This window comes from Oncorhynchus gorbuscha, linkage group LG17 (genome assembly GCF_021184085.1).
Source record: "Oncorhynchus gorbuscha isolate QuinsamMale2020 ecotype Even-year linkage group LG17, OgorEven_v1.0, whole genome shotgun sequence".
Lineage (NCBI taxonomy): Eukaryota > Metazoa > Chordata > Actinopteri > Salmoniformes > Salmonidae > Oncorhynchus > Oncorhynchus gorbuscha.
Genome location: NC_060189.1, coordinates 22,684,767 through 22,703,745, shown reverse-complemented (window position 1 = coordinate 22,703,745; position 18,979 = coordinate 22,684,767). Strand labels below are relative to the sequence as shown.

General features: G+C 46.1%; 1 protein-coding gene across 1 annotated transcript in view; it reads left to right on the top strand.

Moving 5' to 3' along the window:
• Window positions 1-13,830: 13,830 nt before the first annotated feature.
• The window catches only part of LOC124001280 (formin-like), a 64,163-nt gene continuing 59,014 nt past the window's right edge, over window positions 13,831-18,979 (top strand). Inside the window, 2 exon segments of the mRNA XM_046307940.1 lie at window positions 13,831-16,576; window positions 16,902-17,022. Of these exon segments, the coding sequence (XP_046163896.1) occupies window positions 14,657-16,576; window positions 16,902-17,022 (2,041 nt within the window). The 5' untranslated portion in view covers window positions 13,831-14,656.

Below are 18,979 nucleotides of genomic sequence, written 5' to 3'. Positions count from 1 at the left end.
ATAATAATTTTGTACTCAATAATTATTATCCTGAACAAACGTATTAATTTGTATTTTCACAGAAGTATATTTTCTCGTGTCCTTTATTCAAGCATACTTTATTCAAGTGTACATTTGAACTTTTGGAATGACCAATGAGGAGTTTATAAACACTATATAAGAGCCAGGAATATACAATAAGAGGAGGGACTCCCTTTACAGTATTAGGATTTGAAACACCATCATAGTGTTTAGGAGCTTTAGAGAGTGGAAACAACACCAAAAGAGCAGGGATCTAATAGTGTGTGAGAGTTGAGCATCTTATGCAGCATAGATACAGTGCCTTGCAAAAGTAATTATTCCCCTTGGAGTTTTTCCTATTTTGTTGCATTACAACCTGTAATTTAAATGGATTTTTATTTGGATTTCATGTAATGAACATACACAAAATAGTTCAAATTGGTGAAGTGAAATGAAAGAAATAACTTGTTTCAAAAAATGTAAAAAGATTTAAAAAGGAAAAGTGGTGTGTGCAGATGTATTCACCCCCTTTGCTATGAAGCTCCTAAATAATATCTGGTGCAATCAATTACCTTCAGAAGTCACATAATTTGTTTTTAAAAAGTCCATCTGTGCGCAATCTACCTTATCTGTCACATGATCTCAGTATATATACACCTGTTCTGAAAGGCCCCAGAATCTGCAACACCACAAAGCAAGGGGCACCATGAAGACCAAGGAGCTCTCCAAACAGGTCAGGGACAAAGTTGTGGAGAAGTACAGATCAGAGTTGGGTTATAAAAAAATATCAGAACATCCCATGGAGCACCATTAAATCCATTATAAAAAAATGGAAAGAATATAGCACCACAACAAACCTGCCAAGAGAGGGCCGCCCACCAAAACTCACGGACTAGGCAAGGAGGGCATTAATCAGAGAGGCAACAAAGAGACCAAAGATAACCCTGAAGGAGCTGCAAAGCTCCACAGCAGAGATTGGCGTATCTGTCCATAGCACCAATTAAAGCCGTACACTCCTCATAGCTGGGCTTTACGGAAGAGTGGCCAGAAAAAACTATTGCTTAAAGAAAAAAATAAGAAACATGTTTGGTGTTCACGAAAAGGCATGTGGCAGACTCCCAAAACATATGGAAGAAGGTACTCTGGTCAAATGAGACAATGAGAAAATGCTATGTCTGGCGCAAACCCAACACCTCGTATCGTCCCCAGAACATCATCCCCACAGTGAAGCATGGTGGTGACAGCATCATGCTGTGGGGATGTTTTTCATCGGCAGGGACTGGGAAACTGGTCAGAATTGAAGGAATGATGGATGAAGCTAAATACAGGGACATTTTTGAGGGAAGTGTATTTCAGTCTTTCAGAGATTTGAGACTGGAATGGAGGTTCACCTTCCAGCAGGACAATGACCATAAGCATACTGCTAAAGCAACACTTGAGTGGTTTAAGGAGAAACATTTAAATGTCTTGGAATGGCCTTGTCAAAGCACAGACCTCAATCAAATTGAGAATCTGTGGTGTAACTTAAATATTGCTGTACACCAGCGGAACCCATCCAACTTGAAGGAGCTGGAGCAGTTTTGCCTTGAAGAATGGGCAAAAATCCCAGTGGCTAGATGTGCCAAGCTTACAGAGACATACCCCAAGAGACTAGCAGCTGTAATTGCTGCAAAAGGTGGCTCTACAAAGTATTGACTTTGGGGGGGAATAGTTATGCACGCTCAAGTTTTCCGGGTTTCTGTCTTATTTCTTGTTCCTCCAGGACACCTACACCACCCGATGTCACAGGAAGGCCATAAAGATCATCAAGGACAACAACCACCCGAGCCACTGCCTGTTCATCCCGCTATCATCCAGAAGGCGAGGTCAGTACAGGTGCATCAAAGCTGGGACCGAGAGACTGAACAACAGCTTCTATCTCAAGGCCATCAGACTGTTAAAAAGCCACCACTAACATTGAGTGGCTGCTGCCAACACACTGACTCAACTCCAGCCACTTTAATAATGGGAATTGATGGGAAATGATGTGAAATATATCACTATCATATTCTTTATCCCCTTACTCTTGTGTCTATTGTCACAAGAGTAAGATCGCATATATCATCACCCTGCTGTCGGAAAAAGCCCTGGCCTGGGCTACTGCTGTGTGGGATGCCCATAGTTCCTGCTGTGCCAGCTACTCTGCCTTTGCTGAGGAATTCAAACGAGTGTTTCAAGGCCCAAGCAGTGGTCCTGACTCAGCCAAACAGCTCCTGACTCTCCACCAAGGTCGGCGCAGCGTGACGGACTACGCCATCCAGTTCCGCACGGTGGCAGCAGCTGAAAGGCCTTTGCCTTTCCGACACTATCCAAGATGAACTGGCCACTCGGGAACCACCGGACAATCTCGAGTCCCTGATCAAGTTGGCCTCACGCATTGACCAGCGTCTGAGAGAGAGAGAACTCAACCGTAGACCTCTAGCCCCTATCAGTCCCAGCTCCGAGTCCCCACCTTTATCCTCGCTGGCTCCACCGGAACCCATGCAGATTGGACGCATCTCCCAGGCTGAGAGAGACCGCCGGATGAGGGGAGCGACGCTGTCTATATTGCGGCAAACCGGGCCATTTCCGTTCCACGTGTCCCGGGCTCCAGGGAAACGCTCTGTCCCGTACAGACCGGGGGGGAACTGTAACGGGAAACATAACCTCCTCCCATCCGTCCAACTCCCGTCTGCTCATTCCAGTCACCCTTTCCTGGGACAACCACAAGCTTCACCTTCAAGCCTTGGTAGACTCTGGAGCCGCAGGTAACTTCATGGATGGTGTCTGGGCGAAGGAGAACGGCGTTCCCTCTGAACCTCTAAGTGACCCCATGAGGGTTACTACATTGGATGGAAGCCCTTTGGGATCTGGACTTGTCACTCATGTCACTACCTCCTTGCGACTTTCAGTTTCACAACACCAGGAATTGATGAACTTTCACTTGATCTCCTGTTCCGAGTTCCCTCTCGTCCTTGGATACCCCTGGCTTCACAGCCATAACCCTCACATCGACTGGTCTGTGGGCACTATCAAGCAGTGGGGTCCTACGTGCCAAGCTACTTGTATTTTCCCGAATTCCCCGAGTTCTACTCCCGAGTCTTTAGAATCCATCGACCTGACCCGAGTTCCTGAGTGTTACCATGACCTCAAACTGGTATTTAGCAAACAGAGGGCCACCATGCTACCACCCCATAGACCTTATGATTGCCCCATCGAACTGTTTCCGGGCACTTGCCCCCCCAGGGGTCGGATCTTTTCCCTATCTCCACCCGAACGAGTTGCTATGGATACCTACATCAAGGACGCTCTGGAAGCAGGCCTCATGCGTCCATCCACCTCCCCGGCGGGAGCAGGGTTTTTCTTTGTGGCCAAGAAAGACGGTGGATTACGTCCTTGCATCGACTACCAGGGACTCAATGCCATAACCGTCCGTAACCGTTACCCGCTACCCCTTATGGCCACAGCCTTCGAGCTGCTCCAGGAAGCAGTTGTTTTCACTAAGCTTGATCTGCGGAACGCATACCATCTTGTGCGGATCAGACCTGGTGACGAGTGGAAGACCGCTTTCAACACGCCTACTGGAGGTCCTGCCAATCGGTTGTTTGTCCCCAAGGCAGTGAGGACTCAGGTCCTTCTGTGGGGGCACTCCTCTCGCCTCACCTGTCACCCGGGCGTAGGTCGCACCTTGGAGTTCATCCAGCGTAAGTTCTGGTGGCCTACCATAAGAGAAGACGTTGCCACTTTCGTCAATGCCTGCCCCGTGTGCTGCCAGGGCAAATCTTCTCACCTCCGCCCGCAAGGACTCCTTCACCCTTTACCTGTTCCCCACAGACCCTGGTCCCATATCTCGTTGGACTTTATTACTGGCCTTCCTCCATCCCATGGCAATACTACTATCCTAGTCATAATTGACAGGTTTTCAAAGGCGGCCAGGTTCGTCCCTCTGACTAAGTTACCTTCTGCCAAGGAAACGGCTGAGTTGGTAATTAATCATGTGTTCCGAGTCTTCGGCATTCCTCAAGATATGGTTTCTGACAGAGGTCCCCAGTTCGCCTCTAGGTTTTGGAAGGCCTTCTGCCAACTCATGGGGGCTTCTGCCAGTCTATCTTCAGGGTACCATCCGGAGTCCAACGGCCAAACAGAGAGGATGAATCAAGAGCTGGAAACCACCCACCGATGTATGACTTGTAACAACATGTCCACATGGTCGTCCTTCATTGTTTGGGCCGAATACGCGCACAACACCTTGCGCTCCTCCTCCACTGGTATGTCCCCGCACGGGTGTCAGTTTGGCTATGCCCCTCCATTGTTCCCGGACCAGGAGGCAGAAGTCAGAGTGCCTTCAGCCTTGAAGTTCGTCAGACGCTGTCGGCTTATGTGGAGGAAGACCCGTCTTAATCTTATGCATTCCTCACAGAGGTACCAACAACAAGCCAACAGACGTCGCTGTCCCGGGCCTACCCTGCGCCCCGGCCAGAGAGTCTGGCTCTCCACAAGAGACTTACCACTACGGGTGGAGTCTCGCAAGCTGTCCCAAAAATACATTGGTCCCTTTAAGGTTGCCAGGAGAGTTAACCCAGTTTCTTATCGCCTACACTTACCCAGATCCCTTAAGATTAATCCCACGTTTCACATTTCCTTATTAAAACCTGTTGTTTTTTCTCCCCTTGTCCCGGCAGACAGACCTCCCCCTCCGCCTCGTGTCATTGGAGGCCAGCCGGCTTATACCGTCCATCGGATACTGGATTCCCGTCGGGTGCAGCGGTCCTGGCAGTATCTGGTGGACTGGGAAGGCTACGGTCCCGAGGAGCGCTCCTGGGTTCCTGCCAAAGACATACTGGACCCTGACCTCATTCGTCAGTTCAGGGCCCTCCACCCTGAGAGAGCTGGTAGGAACGTCAGGAGCCGTTCCTAGGGGGGGGGGGGTTCTGTCAGGATTTGGCCAGGGTTGTTCCGGTTTTTGGTCACTAGATGCCCCCATTGTGCCTTTTGTTTTCCCTTGATCCCCATTATTATTTGCACCTGTGCCTCGTTTCACCTAATTGTATTTAAACCCTTTGTTTTCCTCAGTTCTTTGCTCTGTGTTTGTATGTTAGCACCCAGCCCTAGTACTCTGTGAACTCTTGTTGATCCCGGTGGACTCTCTTGTGGAATTCTGTTTTTTGTTCTTGTTTGTTTGTTTTTGAGTATCTTTTGAGGCTTTTTGTGCTTTACCTTCCACCTTGTGGATTTACCTTTTTTTGTCTTGGAGGATTACCTTTGTTCTTGTGGAATTCCTTTTGAGGTTGTGGATTTACATGTTTTCCTGAAGAACTTCACTTTTTACTTAATTAAATACACCGTCTCAAGTACTGCTGTGTCTGCCTCATCTTCTGGGTTCTGCTGACTATTCGTGGCTCAGTTGGTTAAGTGACTGTTTCTCACTCCGGAGACCCGTGTTTGTAACCGGGTCCTGACATCTATAAGATAGTAGTTTTGGAATTGTTAGCTAAATTACTTGTTGGTTATTACTGCATTGTCGGAACTAGAAGCACAAGCATTTCGCTACACTCACACTAACATCTGCTAACCATGTGTATGTAAACAAATAAAATTTGATTTGATTTGTTTAACAATAAAACATATTTTGCATCTTCAAAGTGGTGGGCATGTTGTGTAAATCAAATGATACAACCCCCCCAAAATCCATTTTAATTCCAGGTTGTAAGGCAACAAAATAGGACAAATGCCAAGGGAGTTGAATACTTTCGCAAACCACTGTACCTCTCAGTTTAACCGTATTCTTTATCTAAACAACAGGTTGAAGTGATAGCAGTGTGACCCTCGTGGGAAGGTGTTGTATTACAGCATGAGAAAACCCCGAATTGAGGTTGTTGAGCATCAGTGTGTTCATTGTGAGCTGTTTCTCTATCTCTCTTTCTCCCCCACCTCTCTGTCTTTATCGTTCTTCAGCGCTTCTCAAATCAAATTGTACTCATCACATGCTTTGTAAACAACAGGTGTAGACTAAAAGTGAAATGTTCACTCCCAAGGTGAAGAATGCAGGAAGTATTTTCGCTGTGTGTGAGAGTACCACGTGTGCATATGTGGATGTGTCAATGTGGATGTGACAGTATTATTTTGTGAGATGCACTGTTGTGTTATGTTTTTGGGAAGCGCACTATAATAGCCAACACCTAGACATTATTTGTGATCATAGGCTGGAGAGGTGATGGACTATGGATGAGGTTGTCTCTGAGCTATGAATCACAAAGTCCAAATGAATCTGAATCCATCCTTCCCTGTAGGCTGAAGGGAGTGGAGGTGTTTGAGGATTATCTGGGATTAGGAATAGGGTATGGATGAAAGACTCTACTCACATCAGCCCTGTTCTTGCAGCTCTGTTTCACCATAGTTTAGCCAGTACATAGTGATCTAGTTAGATTTAGTCAGGTTTAGTCTCTCTCTGAGTGGGCTAGATGTCGGATGCTCTACTCTCCAATCCCTGACAACAGAATAGATGTGTTACAGTGAGTGAAAACAAACATAAACACGCTGTTGGTCTGGTTTCTTTAGCCAATTGTTTTAGATAAGAGCATATTACCATTCTGTAGGTAATGTACTCTGTTACAGTGCTGTGATGGCCAATGCATTGACTCATGTACAGAAATCCATATTGGTTATAGTGGCATTTGTTTTATAGGGCACTGTTCTTTATCAGATCAGAGGGCAGTTGGTGGTCCTCAGGCTGAAGCAAGTCTAGCTATGTGCAGTATATAAAACACATCTGTACCCTGCAGCAGAGATGTGCTTAATCTGTGTCTTTGATTTTTAAAAGCTACGATGCCTGCTTTCTACCTCCCCCCACTTGATCCATTCAGGATACATGCTGGCTCTGTTGCTCTGTAAAATCCCTCCCTAACAGAGTGTGTGTTTCAGTCTATCCTAATACACCTGTTATTACAATTCATAACAACTCTTTATTGTGTGTTTACATGTGCACATGTGTGTGTGTGTGTGTGTGTGTGTGTGTGTGTGTGTGTGTGTGTGTGTGTGTGTGTGTGTGTGTGTGTGTGTGTGTGTGTGTGTGTGTGTGTGTGTGTGTGTGTGTGTGTGTGTGTGTGTGTGTGTGTGTGTGTGTGTGTGTGTGTGTGTGTGTGTGTGTGTGTGTGTGTGTGTGTGTGTGTGTGTGTGTGTGTGTAGAGGAGGCCGATATCTGGATGCTGGACGGTGATGATGCCATCTCCCAGACCCAGGACTCCCTGAACCGTGTCTCCCGTCCCAATCACCTGGACTTCCTCAGGATCACGCCCCCAGAGGATGACATCATCGGAGATACCCCCTACTACCCTCAACTGGAGTGCACGGTGAGAGCTGCTGCACCCACACATTTAGCTAACAGCAATAGGTCATACTTAGGGTTATGCGACCTAACCAGGAAAGAACTGGCCAAGGTGTAACTAGGCCCTAGAGTTTTTCCTGGTCAGGTGGGTCACATGGTCAGGAACACCTCTGGCTCTAATTGATACTGTATCAAGGTTACTACACAATAGCATTAGTCATCCTCCATTACGTATCCGCATTCTGAGCAGTGTAGCATGACAGTGCTGTTCCCGCAGGGCTCCAGGCCAGCGAGTACTCCAATCTACTGAAGCGCTAAACCACCTGATCATGATTACTGCCAGTTGCGTTAACATTAAGAGATCTGGGATGTGGTGCTGTGGTCCTTGGTGGTTCAGAGCCCAGGACTGACTCTAGCTACTGTACTAACCCCTTAGGTGCAGTGTGTCTCTAGGTGTTTTCACTACTGAAGCCAATCATCCATCCAAACATCAGCCATTTGTTAGTGGCTGTTAGGTTAGTGTCAGATGATGTTGATGTAATATAGCTACAGATTCACCTGCCTCATCTAAAGCCTATTCTCATAGTAAGTTGCTGTAGACTCCCGACCGCTAAAAGTCAATTTTTGGACTATATGTGTGAAATGCTTGATAATGTATTTGATATCAACAGATACCTAAGTATATTTTCTGAGTGACCTAAATATTGACTGATTGTCATCAAGCTGTCCACTCAAAAAGAATCTTCAAGCTGTAAACGATTCCTGCAATGAATTGTGAATAATGATGAGTGAGAAAGTTATAGACATCCAAATATCATACCCACAAGACATACTCACCTCTCACCATTACAATAACAGGGGAGGATAGCATTTTGGAGGGGGGGTATAATATTTGTGAATCTGCAACTTTCTCACTCATCATTATTCAAGATTCATTCAGGACTCTCCGTAATCATTGTAGCATCCACATTAATGTAGAAGTGTTTACAAACATATACTATTTTATTTACAATAAAAGTGACTCCAAATTACACAATACATTATTTACCATTAATTTCTATTGGGCACAAAATGATCTAAAACACAACCAAAACAAACAGCAAATGGATCGAACAAGTTTGTAGAGTCACAAGCTTGATGTAATCTTTGCGTGCTAGGAATATGGGATCAAATACTAAACTTTTTACTACTTTAATACACTTATACACTACTGTTCAAAAGTTTGGGGTCACTTAGAAATGTCCTTATTTTTGAAAGAAAACGTCTTATGAAAGAAGAAAACGTCTTAATGTAGCAGGGCTTGCAAACTATTACAGCACAGCTGCGAGCTGCCCAGTGACACGAGCCTACCAGGTGAGCTAAATCACTTCTAAGCTCGCTTCGAGGCAAGCAACACTGAGGCATGCATGAGAGCATCAGCTGTTCCGGATGACTGTGTGATCAAGCTCCCTGTAGCCGACGTGAGTAAGACCTTTAAACAGGTCAACATACACAAGGCTGCGGAGCCAGATGGATTACCAGGATGTATGCTCCGGGCATGTGCTGACCAACTGGCTGGTGTCTTCACTGACATTTTCAACATGTCCCTGATTGAGTCTGTAATACCAACATGTTTCAAGCAGACCACCATAGTCCCTGTGCCCAAGTACACAAAGTCAACCTGCCTAAATGACTACAGACCCGTAGCACTCACGTCCATAGACATGAAGTGCTTTGAAAGGTTGGTAATGGCTCACATCAACACCATTATCCCAGAAACCATAGACCCACTCCAATTTGCATACCGCCTAAACATATCCACAGATGATGTAATCTCTATTGCACTCCACACTGCACTTTCCCACCTGGACAAATGTGTGAGAATGCCCTTTCCCACCTGGGAACACTTATGTGAGAATGCTATTCATTGACTAGAGCTCAGCATTCAACACCATAATACCCTCAAAGCTCATCAATAAGCTAAGGATCCTGGGACTGAACAACTCCCTCCGCAACTGGATCCTGGACTTCCTGATGGGCCGCCCCCAGGTGGTGAGGGTAGGTAGCAACACATCTGCCACGCTGATCCTCAACACTGGAGCTCCACAGGGGTGCATGCTCAGTCCCCTCCTGTATTCCTTGTTCACCCACGACTGCATGGCCAGGCACGACTCCAACACCATCATTAAGTTTGCAGACGACACAACAGTGGTAGGCCTGATCACAGACAACGACGAGACAGCCTATAGGGAGGAGGTCAGAGACCTGGCTGTGTGGTGCCAGAATAACAACCTATCCCTCAACGTAACCAAGACTAAGGAGATGATTGTGGACTCCAGGAAAAGGAGGACTGAGCACGCCCCCATTCTCACCGACGGGGCTATAGTGGAGCAGGTTGAGAGCTTCAAGTTCTTCGGTGTCCACATCAACAACAAACTAGATTGGTCCAAACACACCAAGACAGTCGTGAAGAGGGCACAACAAAGCCTATTCCCCCTCGTGAAACTAAAAATATTTGGCATGAGTCCTGAGATCCTCAAAAAGTTCTACAGCTGCAACATCGAGAGCATCCTGACGGGTTGCACCACTGCCTGGTACGGCAATTGCTCGGCCTCTGACCGCAAGGCACCACAGAGGGTAATGCGTATGGCCCAGTACATCACTGGGGCTAAGCTGCCTGCCACCTTCCGGAGACACCTGAAACCCCACCTCTTTAAGGAATACCTAGGATAGGTTAAGTAATCCCTCTCACCCCACCCCCCCCTAAGTTTTAGATGCACTATTGTTAAGTGACTGTCCCACTGGATGTCATAAGGTGAATGCACCAATTTGTAAGTCGCTCTGGATAAGAGCGTCTGCTAAATGACTTAAATGTAAATGTAATCCAGGCCCTCTACACCAGGCGGTGTCAGAGGAAAGCCCTAAAACTGTCAATGACCCCAGCCCCCCAGGTCATAGACTGTTCTCTCTACTACCGCATGGCAAGCGGTACCGGAGTGCTACCCGGACTATTTGCATTGTGTGTGTGTGTGTCCCCCAAACCCTCTGTTTCTGCTGCTGCTACCCTCTGTTTATCATACATGCATAGTCACTTTAACTATACATTCATGTACATACTACCTCAATTGAGCCGACCAACAAGTACTCCCGCACATTGTCTAACCAGGCTATCTGCATTGTGTCCCAACACCCGCCAACCCCTCTTTTACGCTACTGTTACTCTCTGTTCATCATATATGCATAGTCACTTTAACCATATCTACATGTACATACTACCTCAAACAGTCTGACTAACCGGTGTCTGTATGTAGCCTCGCTACTGTTATAGCTTCGCTACTGTATATAGCCTGTCTTTTTACTGTTGTTTTATTTATTTACTTACTTATTGTTCACCTAACTTACTTATTGTTCACCTTTTTTGCACTATTGGTTAGAGCCTGTAAGTAAGTATTTCACTGTAAGGTGTTGTATTCGGCGCATGTGACAAATACATTTGATTTGATTTAGTTGAGTATCTGGGTTCGATTACAGGCTCAAAATGGCCAGAAACTCGTCAGCCTGTTCTTGTTCTGAGAAATGAAGGCTATTCCATGCGAGAAATTGCCAAGAAACTGAAGATCTCATACAATGCTGTATGAGAACAGCGCAAACTGTCTCTAACCAGAATAGAAAGAGGAGTGGAAGGCCCCGGTGCACAACTGAGCAAGAGGACAAGTACATTGGAGTGTCTCGTTTGAGAAACATACGTCTCACAAGTGCTCAACTGGCAGCTTTATTAAATAGTACCCGCAAAACATTAGTCTCAACGTGAACAGTGAAGAGGTGTCTCCAGGATGCTGGCCTTCTAGGCAGAGTTGCAAAGAAAAAGCCATATCTCAGACTGGTCAATATAAAAAAAAGATTAAGATTGGCAAAAGAACACACACTGGACAGAGGAACTCTGCCTAGGAGGCCAGCATCCCGGAGTTGCCTCTTCACTGTTGACGTTGAGACTGGTGTTTCAGGGTACTATTTAATGAAGCTGCCAGTGAAGGACTTGTGAGGCGTCTGTTTCTCAAAGGCCTGATAAAGGTGGGATGCTTCCTTCTGGAAGCTCACTCAGAGTGACCATTGGGTTCTTTGTCACCTCCCTGACCAATGCCCTTCTCCCCCGATTGCTCAGATTGGCCACGGCCAGCTTTAGGAAGAGTTTTGGTGGTTCCAAACTTCTTCCATTTTAAAATGATGGAGGCCACTGTGTTCTTGGGGACCTTCAATGCAGCAGAAATGTTTTGGTACCCTTCATCAGACCTGTGCCTCAACACAATCCTGTCTCGGAGCTCTAAGGACAATTCGTAAGACCTCATGGCTTGGTTTTTGCTCTGACATCCACTGTCAACTGTGGGACCTTATATAGACAGATGTATGCCTTTCCAAATCTTGTCCAATCAATAGAATTGGTTGTAGAAACATCTCAAGGATGATCAATGGAAACAAGATGCACCGGAGCTCAATTTTGAGTCTCATAGCAAAGGGTTTGTATACTTATGTAAATAAGGTATTTCTGTTTTTGTTTTTTTATACATTTGCAAGAATTTCTAAAACCTATTTTCGATTTGTCATTATGGGGTATTGCGTGTAGATTGATGAGGGAAAAAATGATTTAATCAATTTTAGAATAAGTCTGTAATATATATTTTTTTGAAAAAGTCAAGGGGTCTGAGTACTTTCCAAATGAACTGTAAATTGTAACAACTTAACAATTCCTGTGTCTGTCTGTCAAGATTCCATCATGCCATTTGACTAGATTTGAAGGGTAGATTATTGTGTGGTTTGGGTGTGGCTGTGTGTCAGTTAGAGTGACATAGCATAGTTTAATCAAAAGGCACTCCCTGATCTTTGTTGTAGCATATCATAACAAAAGTAACCTGTCTCTTGTTTTACCTCTAGACTAGTGGTAGACTGTCTCAACATGAAGATGCCCACATACTCATGTGTGGTGTGGCCTACACTGGCATTGTAGTCATGGCATCCATTGGGGTGACTTGTTTTGCAAGTCACTTGTTACTTGATTGATATACTGCTTTTCAACCATTGTACAGTAGTTGTGGTTAGGGCTGGGAATTGCCAGCGACCTCATGATGCGATATTTTCATGAAACTCCTGATACGATATGAATTATGATTCTCACGATTCTATATGTATTGTGATTCGATACTGTCCTAAAAACAGTAGTTGTAGTCAGTGGGAGATTTAAAGAAGAACCTCCTTACTGTCACTGTTACGCAGCTCCTCTCAGCCCTTCAAGACAGGGTAAGTTGTGCTGAGGCCTGGCTATGCGGCGAGCTGATGGATTTACACTTAGTAAATTAAACACCAATTCTTTTGATTTGATGACATAATGGGCCTCACTCCAGGCTTGACAGCCCCTGACTGACTATCTGTGGATTTGTTTTAAACCCCAGAAGATCAGAAATAATGTTTTAAGTACAATAATAGTATTTTCTAATACATTATAAATATGATTATCTAATATATTATTAATGTTTACAGAGCTTTGTTTTTAATGGCATGTTTTTGTCTTTGAACACAAACTGCATGCCTGGTTTGGTATGGGGCTCTAAATCACATTGACAACCATTGGTAATTCTTAATATTCCTATGTCTGAAGGAATACATTGAGCAGTGAACATTGGCCGCTAACTATGGCCTTAGTAGGGCTTTGAGCACCCTCTGAAAGTTAAATGACCAAGCAACCCTAATTTCACCAAGTACTTTTCAGGCCTCTGTGCTCTGTTTTGTACTAAAATCTGTCAAGTGGTAGTGCACATTGTGTTCAAATAAAAGTTTCTTGGTGCTCGATAGATTGTTGAACCCATCGTACCTCTTTGAAGCAGCAGGTTTTGTAGACTATACATATTGTAGTGTTGCTTGTCTGTGTACACTCAATATACACTCACTGTACTAGAAAACTTGTGTGATGATATGTATGTTTGCAGTTTATGATTTAGTGTCAAGACTAATCTTATCTAACGATATTCACACTCTGAGATGAGGGAATCAATACCTATTTTCCTCTCACCAAACTGTAGCAGCATTAGCCACTTGACGTTAGCGGAGCTACTGACGGCACAAGATTGCAGTGTTGGTCAGGGCTGGTCAGGGCTGGGCAGCAGCAGCAGACTGACTAATCACTACAGCTTAAGCCCTATGCTGTAATAGTACAGAGAGCAAAGAGCAGAGTAACACAGGGCTGGATCTCCCCTGCGGTCCACCTGACCATCAGGAGATTAGCTAGCTAACTAGCTAGCAGCCCCACTCTTACACTTCACTCAGAGAGCACAGCGCTAATCAACAGAGAGCTCCAGCTACCCATGGTTGCCATTTTGCGGAAGTAAGAAGCAGTAACCGGACACCTGTGCTGCCTGCTGCCACAGTTCCCTCCCAGTCAGGGCGGGGGGAGGCGGGGCCAGACTGGATAGACCAGTGTGCCGCATTCTTTTCCAACCTGGAGGCTTTTCTCAGGAACACAGAGATCTTCTGTACACATATACACACAGGAAGAGAGGGGAAAGAACCATGCCAGGAGAGAAACTCGGACAGTAGCTCTGACTCAGGTCTCTGTATCTACACATATAGTAGGAGAGGAGTATTGGAACCTTCCGGGCCAAATTCAAATAACTTGTTCCGTTGTTTTCCTGAGAAAGTGATAATTTGTTTCTCCTGGATTCCCAGGGAGATTATTCCGGGACATGCTTCCTGCCTCTGAACAGTTTGACTTGACCGGGCACGTCATTGGAAATCTGCTCTACAAAACTGGAAGTTCTGGAACTCTGGAAAATGTAGAGTAGAGGCTGTTTGTGATTGAAGAAAGTTGTCTATTCACAGCATAGCAAGGTTTTGTGTTGCCTACCGGGATTACAGGATAGCAGGGGTTATAGCTAGAGCCCTCCTGGAGAGGGTAAGAAGAGCTAGGGGATTTGTCCTCACAAAGGCCTTTTGTTCATTGGAACCAGTAGAAGTGGACACAGTTTGGCAGGTTAGACAGCTGGAGGTGTAGAGATGATCCTTTAGTGACACTGAATGGACAGACTGTACTGGGGTAGCCTTTCTACCTGGCTGGCTGACGACATTTTAGTCATTTGGTAGACACTATTATCCAGAGCCACTTACAGGAGAAATTAGGGTTAAATACCTTGCTCAAGGGGCAAATCAACAGATTTTTCACCAAGTTGGCTCAGGGAATCGAACCAACCTTTTGGTTACTGGCCCGACGCTCTTAACGCTAGGCTACCTGCCGACCCAGAGTTCACTGCCCGAAGTACATGCTACAGTGCATTTAAGGGCTCTGTGAAAATGGACAGTGTAAGTAATAGGTCTGAGGTTCAGGGGAAGCAGCAATCCAATTTGTTCCGCAATAAGATATCCACTATGTTTACACGTGGGGAAATGACTGAGCCTCAGAGGCTAGCGGGGGAGACTGCGGTGCTGACGGCATTCAGGACCCTGTCTGATGAAGAGAACGATCTCACAGGGGTCAGTGATCAAAGTACCCTGGATGTTATCAGTGACGTGAGGGGTATGAGTGTGGTACTTCATAAAAGAGAGGACAGGATTGAATCATGGAAGAATGAGTCCAGTAGCTTTGTGACCTCTCCTAACGCCGGCCAGGTGTCTGTTTCCACGGCCGACCCAGGTCTGGTCCAGGTTACAATGGTGGAGATCTGTAGCGACACAGAGATGGAAGATGAGGAGGGGATCAGCAGCCTCAGCCAATCGGACAAGCCTGACGCCCCTGGAATGTCCTTCCCACCTGATGTTGACCAGTGGACAGTGGCAGTGTTCGATGACAACAAGGGTCAGCTGCCACCCGTTGGCCCAGTGAGAGGTGCCATTGAGACAGACTTAAAGCTGCCTGTGTTTAAGCCACATAGTCTTGTGGAGGGATCCCTCAAAGACACCTCTGTTCTGTATTCTGCGAGGTTTATGGGCATATCAAACAGTGGGACAGACCTTGGACTGCTCTCCTCTGTCTCCAAAACACAAGTGCCTGGAGACGGCTGCAGCACCGACCTCTACACTGATCCCAGGCCTGTGGACGTGGGTGTGGATGCAGCCGCCATGGGTGCCAAGGGGTCCAGCTATCATCACCACAAAGTAGCCAAAGGCTTCAGCACCAGCCAGGAGGTATTGGGCCTTACTGACATGTGTGCTGGAGACAAATCTGCAGTGGCTTCACTTCTTAACTTGTCTCTCACCTCTGAACCCCAGACATCAGAGGAAGCAGCAGACGACACTGCCTTGCAGTCAGGACAGCCAGAGGGCCAAGATTCTGGACAGAGGAAGGAGATTTTTGGTGAAAACACTGGAACTGAGGAGCATAAAGATCATGTCCACTGCCTGGACTCCCCCTCCACCCTTTCTGAGTCAAAGCCACCTGAAGCAGCAGAGACATCTTCTCCTAGCCTGGAGAAGCAGCCTGACACTGAAGTGAGAAAAGGTATTTTAAGGACTGGTCTGGCCATGTCGCGTGTTCCTGGAGAGTCCCCAACTGACAGCCAGCCAAGTGCCACTCCTGTCTCTGTCTCACCCAGGGGCCAAGGCGACATGACTGTCAAAAGGAGGTCCGACACAGACTCACCCTCTGCCTCCCCCTCCAGTGCCACAGTCTCCTCCCATGCCCCCTCCTTCCAGCTGCCTGCCCTGTTCAGTGGACTGCGGGTTCTGAGGAAAGGGGCTGTGGGGGAGGAGAGGGAGACAGTGTCTGAGATCAAACAGAGAGACGCTGACCTGGCCCTTCTGAGCCTGAAGAAGACCGTCAACAAAGCCAATAACTTCCCTGAGCAGATCACCTCCAGTAGCCGCACCCCCAAGAAACGTCCTGAGCCCAAACATGTGGCTGAGACCAAGAGTAATCTCCTGGGGCAGCTCAGCCAGCTGCTCAACCTTGACGGGACCAAGGCCGAGGACAAGCCGGACCCACTGCTAGAGCTCAGAGACAGGGAGCCTGAGAGAGGGGAGGAGGGGGCGACAGACAAGGGTCCAGAGCTGATCCCCACCACCCCACCAGCAGACAACAGGAAAGCCTCAGACACAACATTAAACACTTTTAAGAGTCTCTTCAGCTCCAAACCTGCTAAAAGGGATACAGCGGATCCTGTGGATTTAGAGGCTGTCAAGAAAAAAAATAAAAGTGAGAAGGACCTGCTGAAATCCATCTTTGAGAGAACCTCCAAGTCTCCCAGCAGTGAGCAAAAAGGTCCAGCGGAGTCTAAAGTATGTACTGTTTGTGTCGAACTCAAAGGTTTATTCCTTCTGTACCTTGTTTGCTTGTTCTCAGATCATCAAGGTTTTGAAATGTAGGAATGTAGAGACATTTGAAGTGTATGTTGTGTTTTGTTGTGACCTGCAAGGCAGGCAGGACAGACAGGACAGTAAGGGTATTAGTTTTGGTCATGATCTTGATTTGAGATGTTCTCATGTCTTATCACATGTTGACCTTCCAGTCAGATTGCAGATACTCTTATCCTGGGCACCAACTGTTCTGTAAGTCTGTATGTTCTGTGTTAATTGAGTAATGATCTGCTGTCTTTCCTCCCAGTCTGAGGTCACCTCCCCTACAGACAGTGAGGACCGGACCCCCGGGCGGCTCCAGGCCATCTGGCCCCCGCCCAAGCCCAAGGATGAGGAGGAGAAGGTGGGGCTCAGGTACACCGAGGCGGGTAAGGACCTGCGCCATCCTGGAGCTCTCCACTTACTCAACACTGCGTGTAAAGTATCATGCAATGAATGTACTGTTAAGAAATGCATGTATGCTGTTGTCTGCCTTAACTAATTCTCACAAGACAAGATAGTCTTAACAACAATAAACTGAGTGCCTCCACCCTGGTTTATCCAGGGCAGACGCTCTCCTTACAGAATCAGTCTATTTAGTCTAATTGAGAGGTGACACAAACATGTAGTGCAGCCCTGCTGGTATCTACAGAGCCAGCTAATCACAGTGACAGAGTGTAAGATAACCCTTAAATCCATTTAAAGCAGGAACGCACTGAAACCTTCCCTCCACAGTAATGCTGCTGTCTGTTGAGACGTCTGGTAGAATCACACAGTATAGTGGAGCTTTGGGAGGTAGTTTGGGGATAGGCTGGGGGTGGGCAGCCTGCCATTCTCTCAGCCTGTCTCTCTTTGAAGAAGAATACTCACACAAATAGGGTAAAGGCACAGAGGACTCTAAATAGGCTGATCTAATAACATTACAGGGAGAAGTTCATTTAACTTAATGTGTTGGTTGCAGAAGACCTGCTGTACTGGAGCAGAGCTATGTGGCAGCTATATCAGGCCATCTCATGGAGTTTGGAAGGTTGAGGAAAACATGTTTACGTGTGTGTGTGTGTGTGTGTGTGTGTGTGTGTGTGTGTGTGTGTGTGTGTGTGTGTGTGTGTGTGTGTGTGTGTGTGTGTGTGTGTGTGTGTGTGTGTGTGTGTGTGTGTGTGTGTGTGTGTGTGTGTGTGTGTGTGTGTGTGTGTGTGTGTGTGTGTGTGTGTGTGTGTGTGTGTGCACATCCATATACTGTAGGCACGTACCCACACACACACACACCATTACCATTAACTCTTGTGCTTTCACTCTCTGAATTTTAGCCTTGAAACAGCATTGTTGGTTTGTAGAAATTGCTTGTGTAACCCTAATTATTTTACTTAACTATCTATTGTTTACCCCTAAGGGCCTGATGATACATAGTTACCATCAAGTTATTTTCTATAGTTGAATCATTCCAAGTAGCAGTAACACAAACTTCAGGGGCACAACAGGTTACATCTTCACTTATCTGTCACACATCATCTCTCATGTGAATTCCTCCTCACGTGCTGGTGAGTCTGGGAAGGGTATTTTCAGAAGTCCCAACATAACATATATATTGCAATGTCATAATAAAAGTCTCAGATACACATGACATGTTTCTGATTATATACTGAACAAAAATATAAACGCAACGTTAAACAAATTCAAAGATTTTACTGAGTTACAGTTCATATAAGGAAATCGGTCATTTGAAATAAATTCATTAAACCCTAATTTATGGATTTCACATAACTGGGAATACAGATATCTTTATTTATTTTTTAAGTAGGAGTGTGGATCAGAAAACTAGTCAGTATCTAGTGTGACCACCATTTTCCTCATGCAGCACGAGACATTTCCTTCTCATAGAGTTCAGAGCATGCCTAACATGCTCAATGGATGACATGTCTAGTGAGTATGCAGGCCATGGAAAAACTGGGACATTTTCATCTTCCAGGAATTCTGTACAGATCTTTGTGACATTGGGTCATGCATTATGATGCTGAAACATGAGGGAATGACAGCAGATGAATGGCACAACAATGGGCCTCAGGATCTCGTCACGATATCTCTGTGCATTCAAATTGCCATCGATAAAATGCAATTGTGTTCATTGTCTGTAGCTTCTGCCTGCCCATACCATAACCCCTCCGCCACCATGGGGCACTCTGTTCACAACATTGACATCAGTAAACCGCTCGCCAACACAAAGCCATGCACACTGTCTGCCGTCTACCCGGTACAGTTGAAACCGGGATTCATCCATAATGAGCACACTTCTCCAGCGTGCCAGTGGTCTTCGAAGGCGAGCATTTGCCCACTGAAGTCAGTTACGAA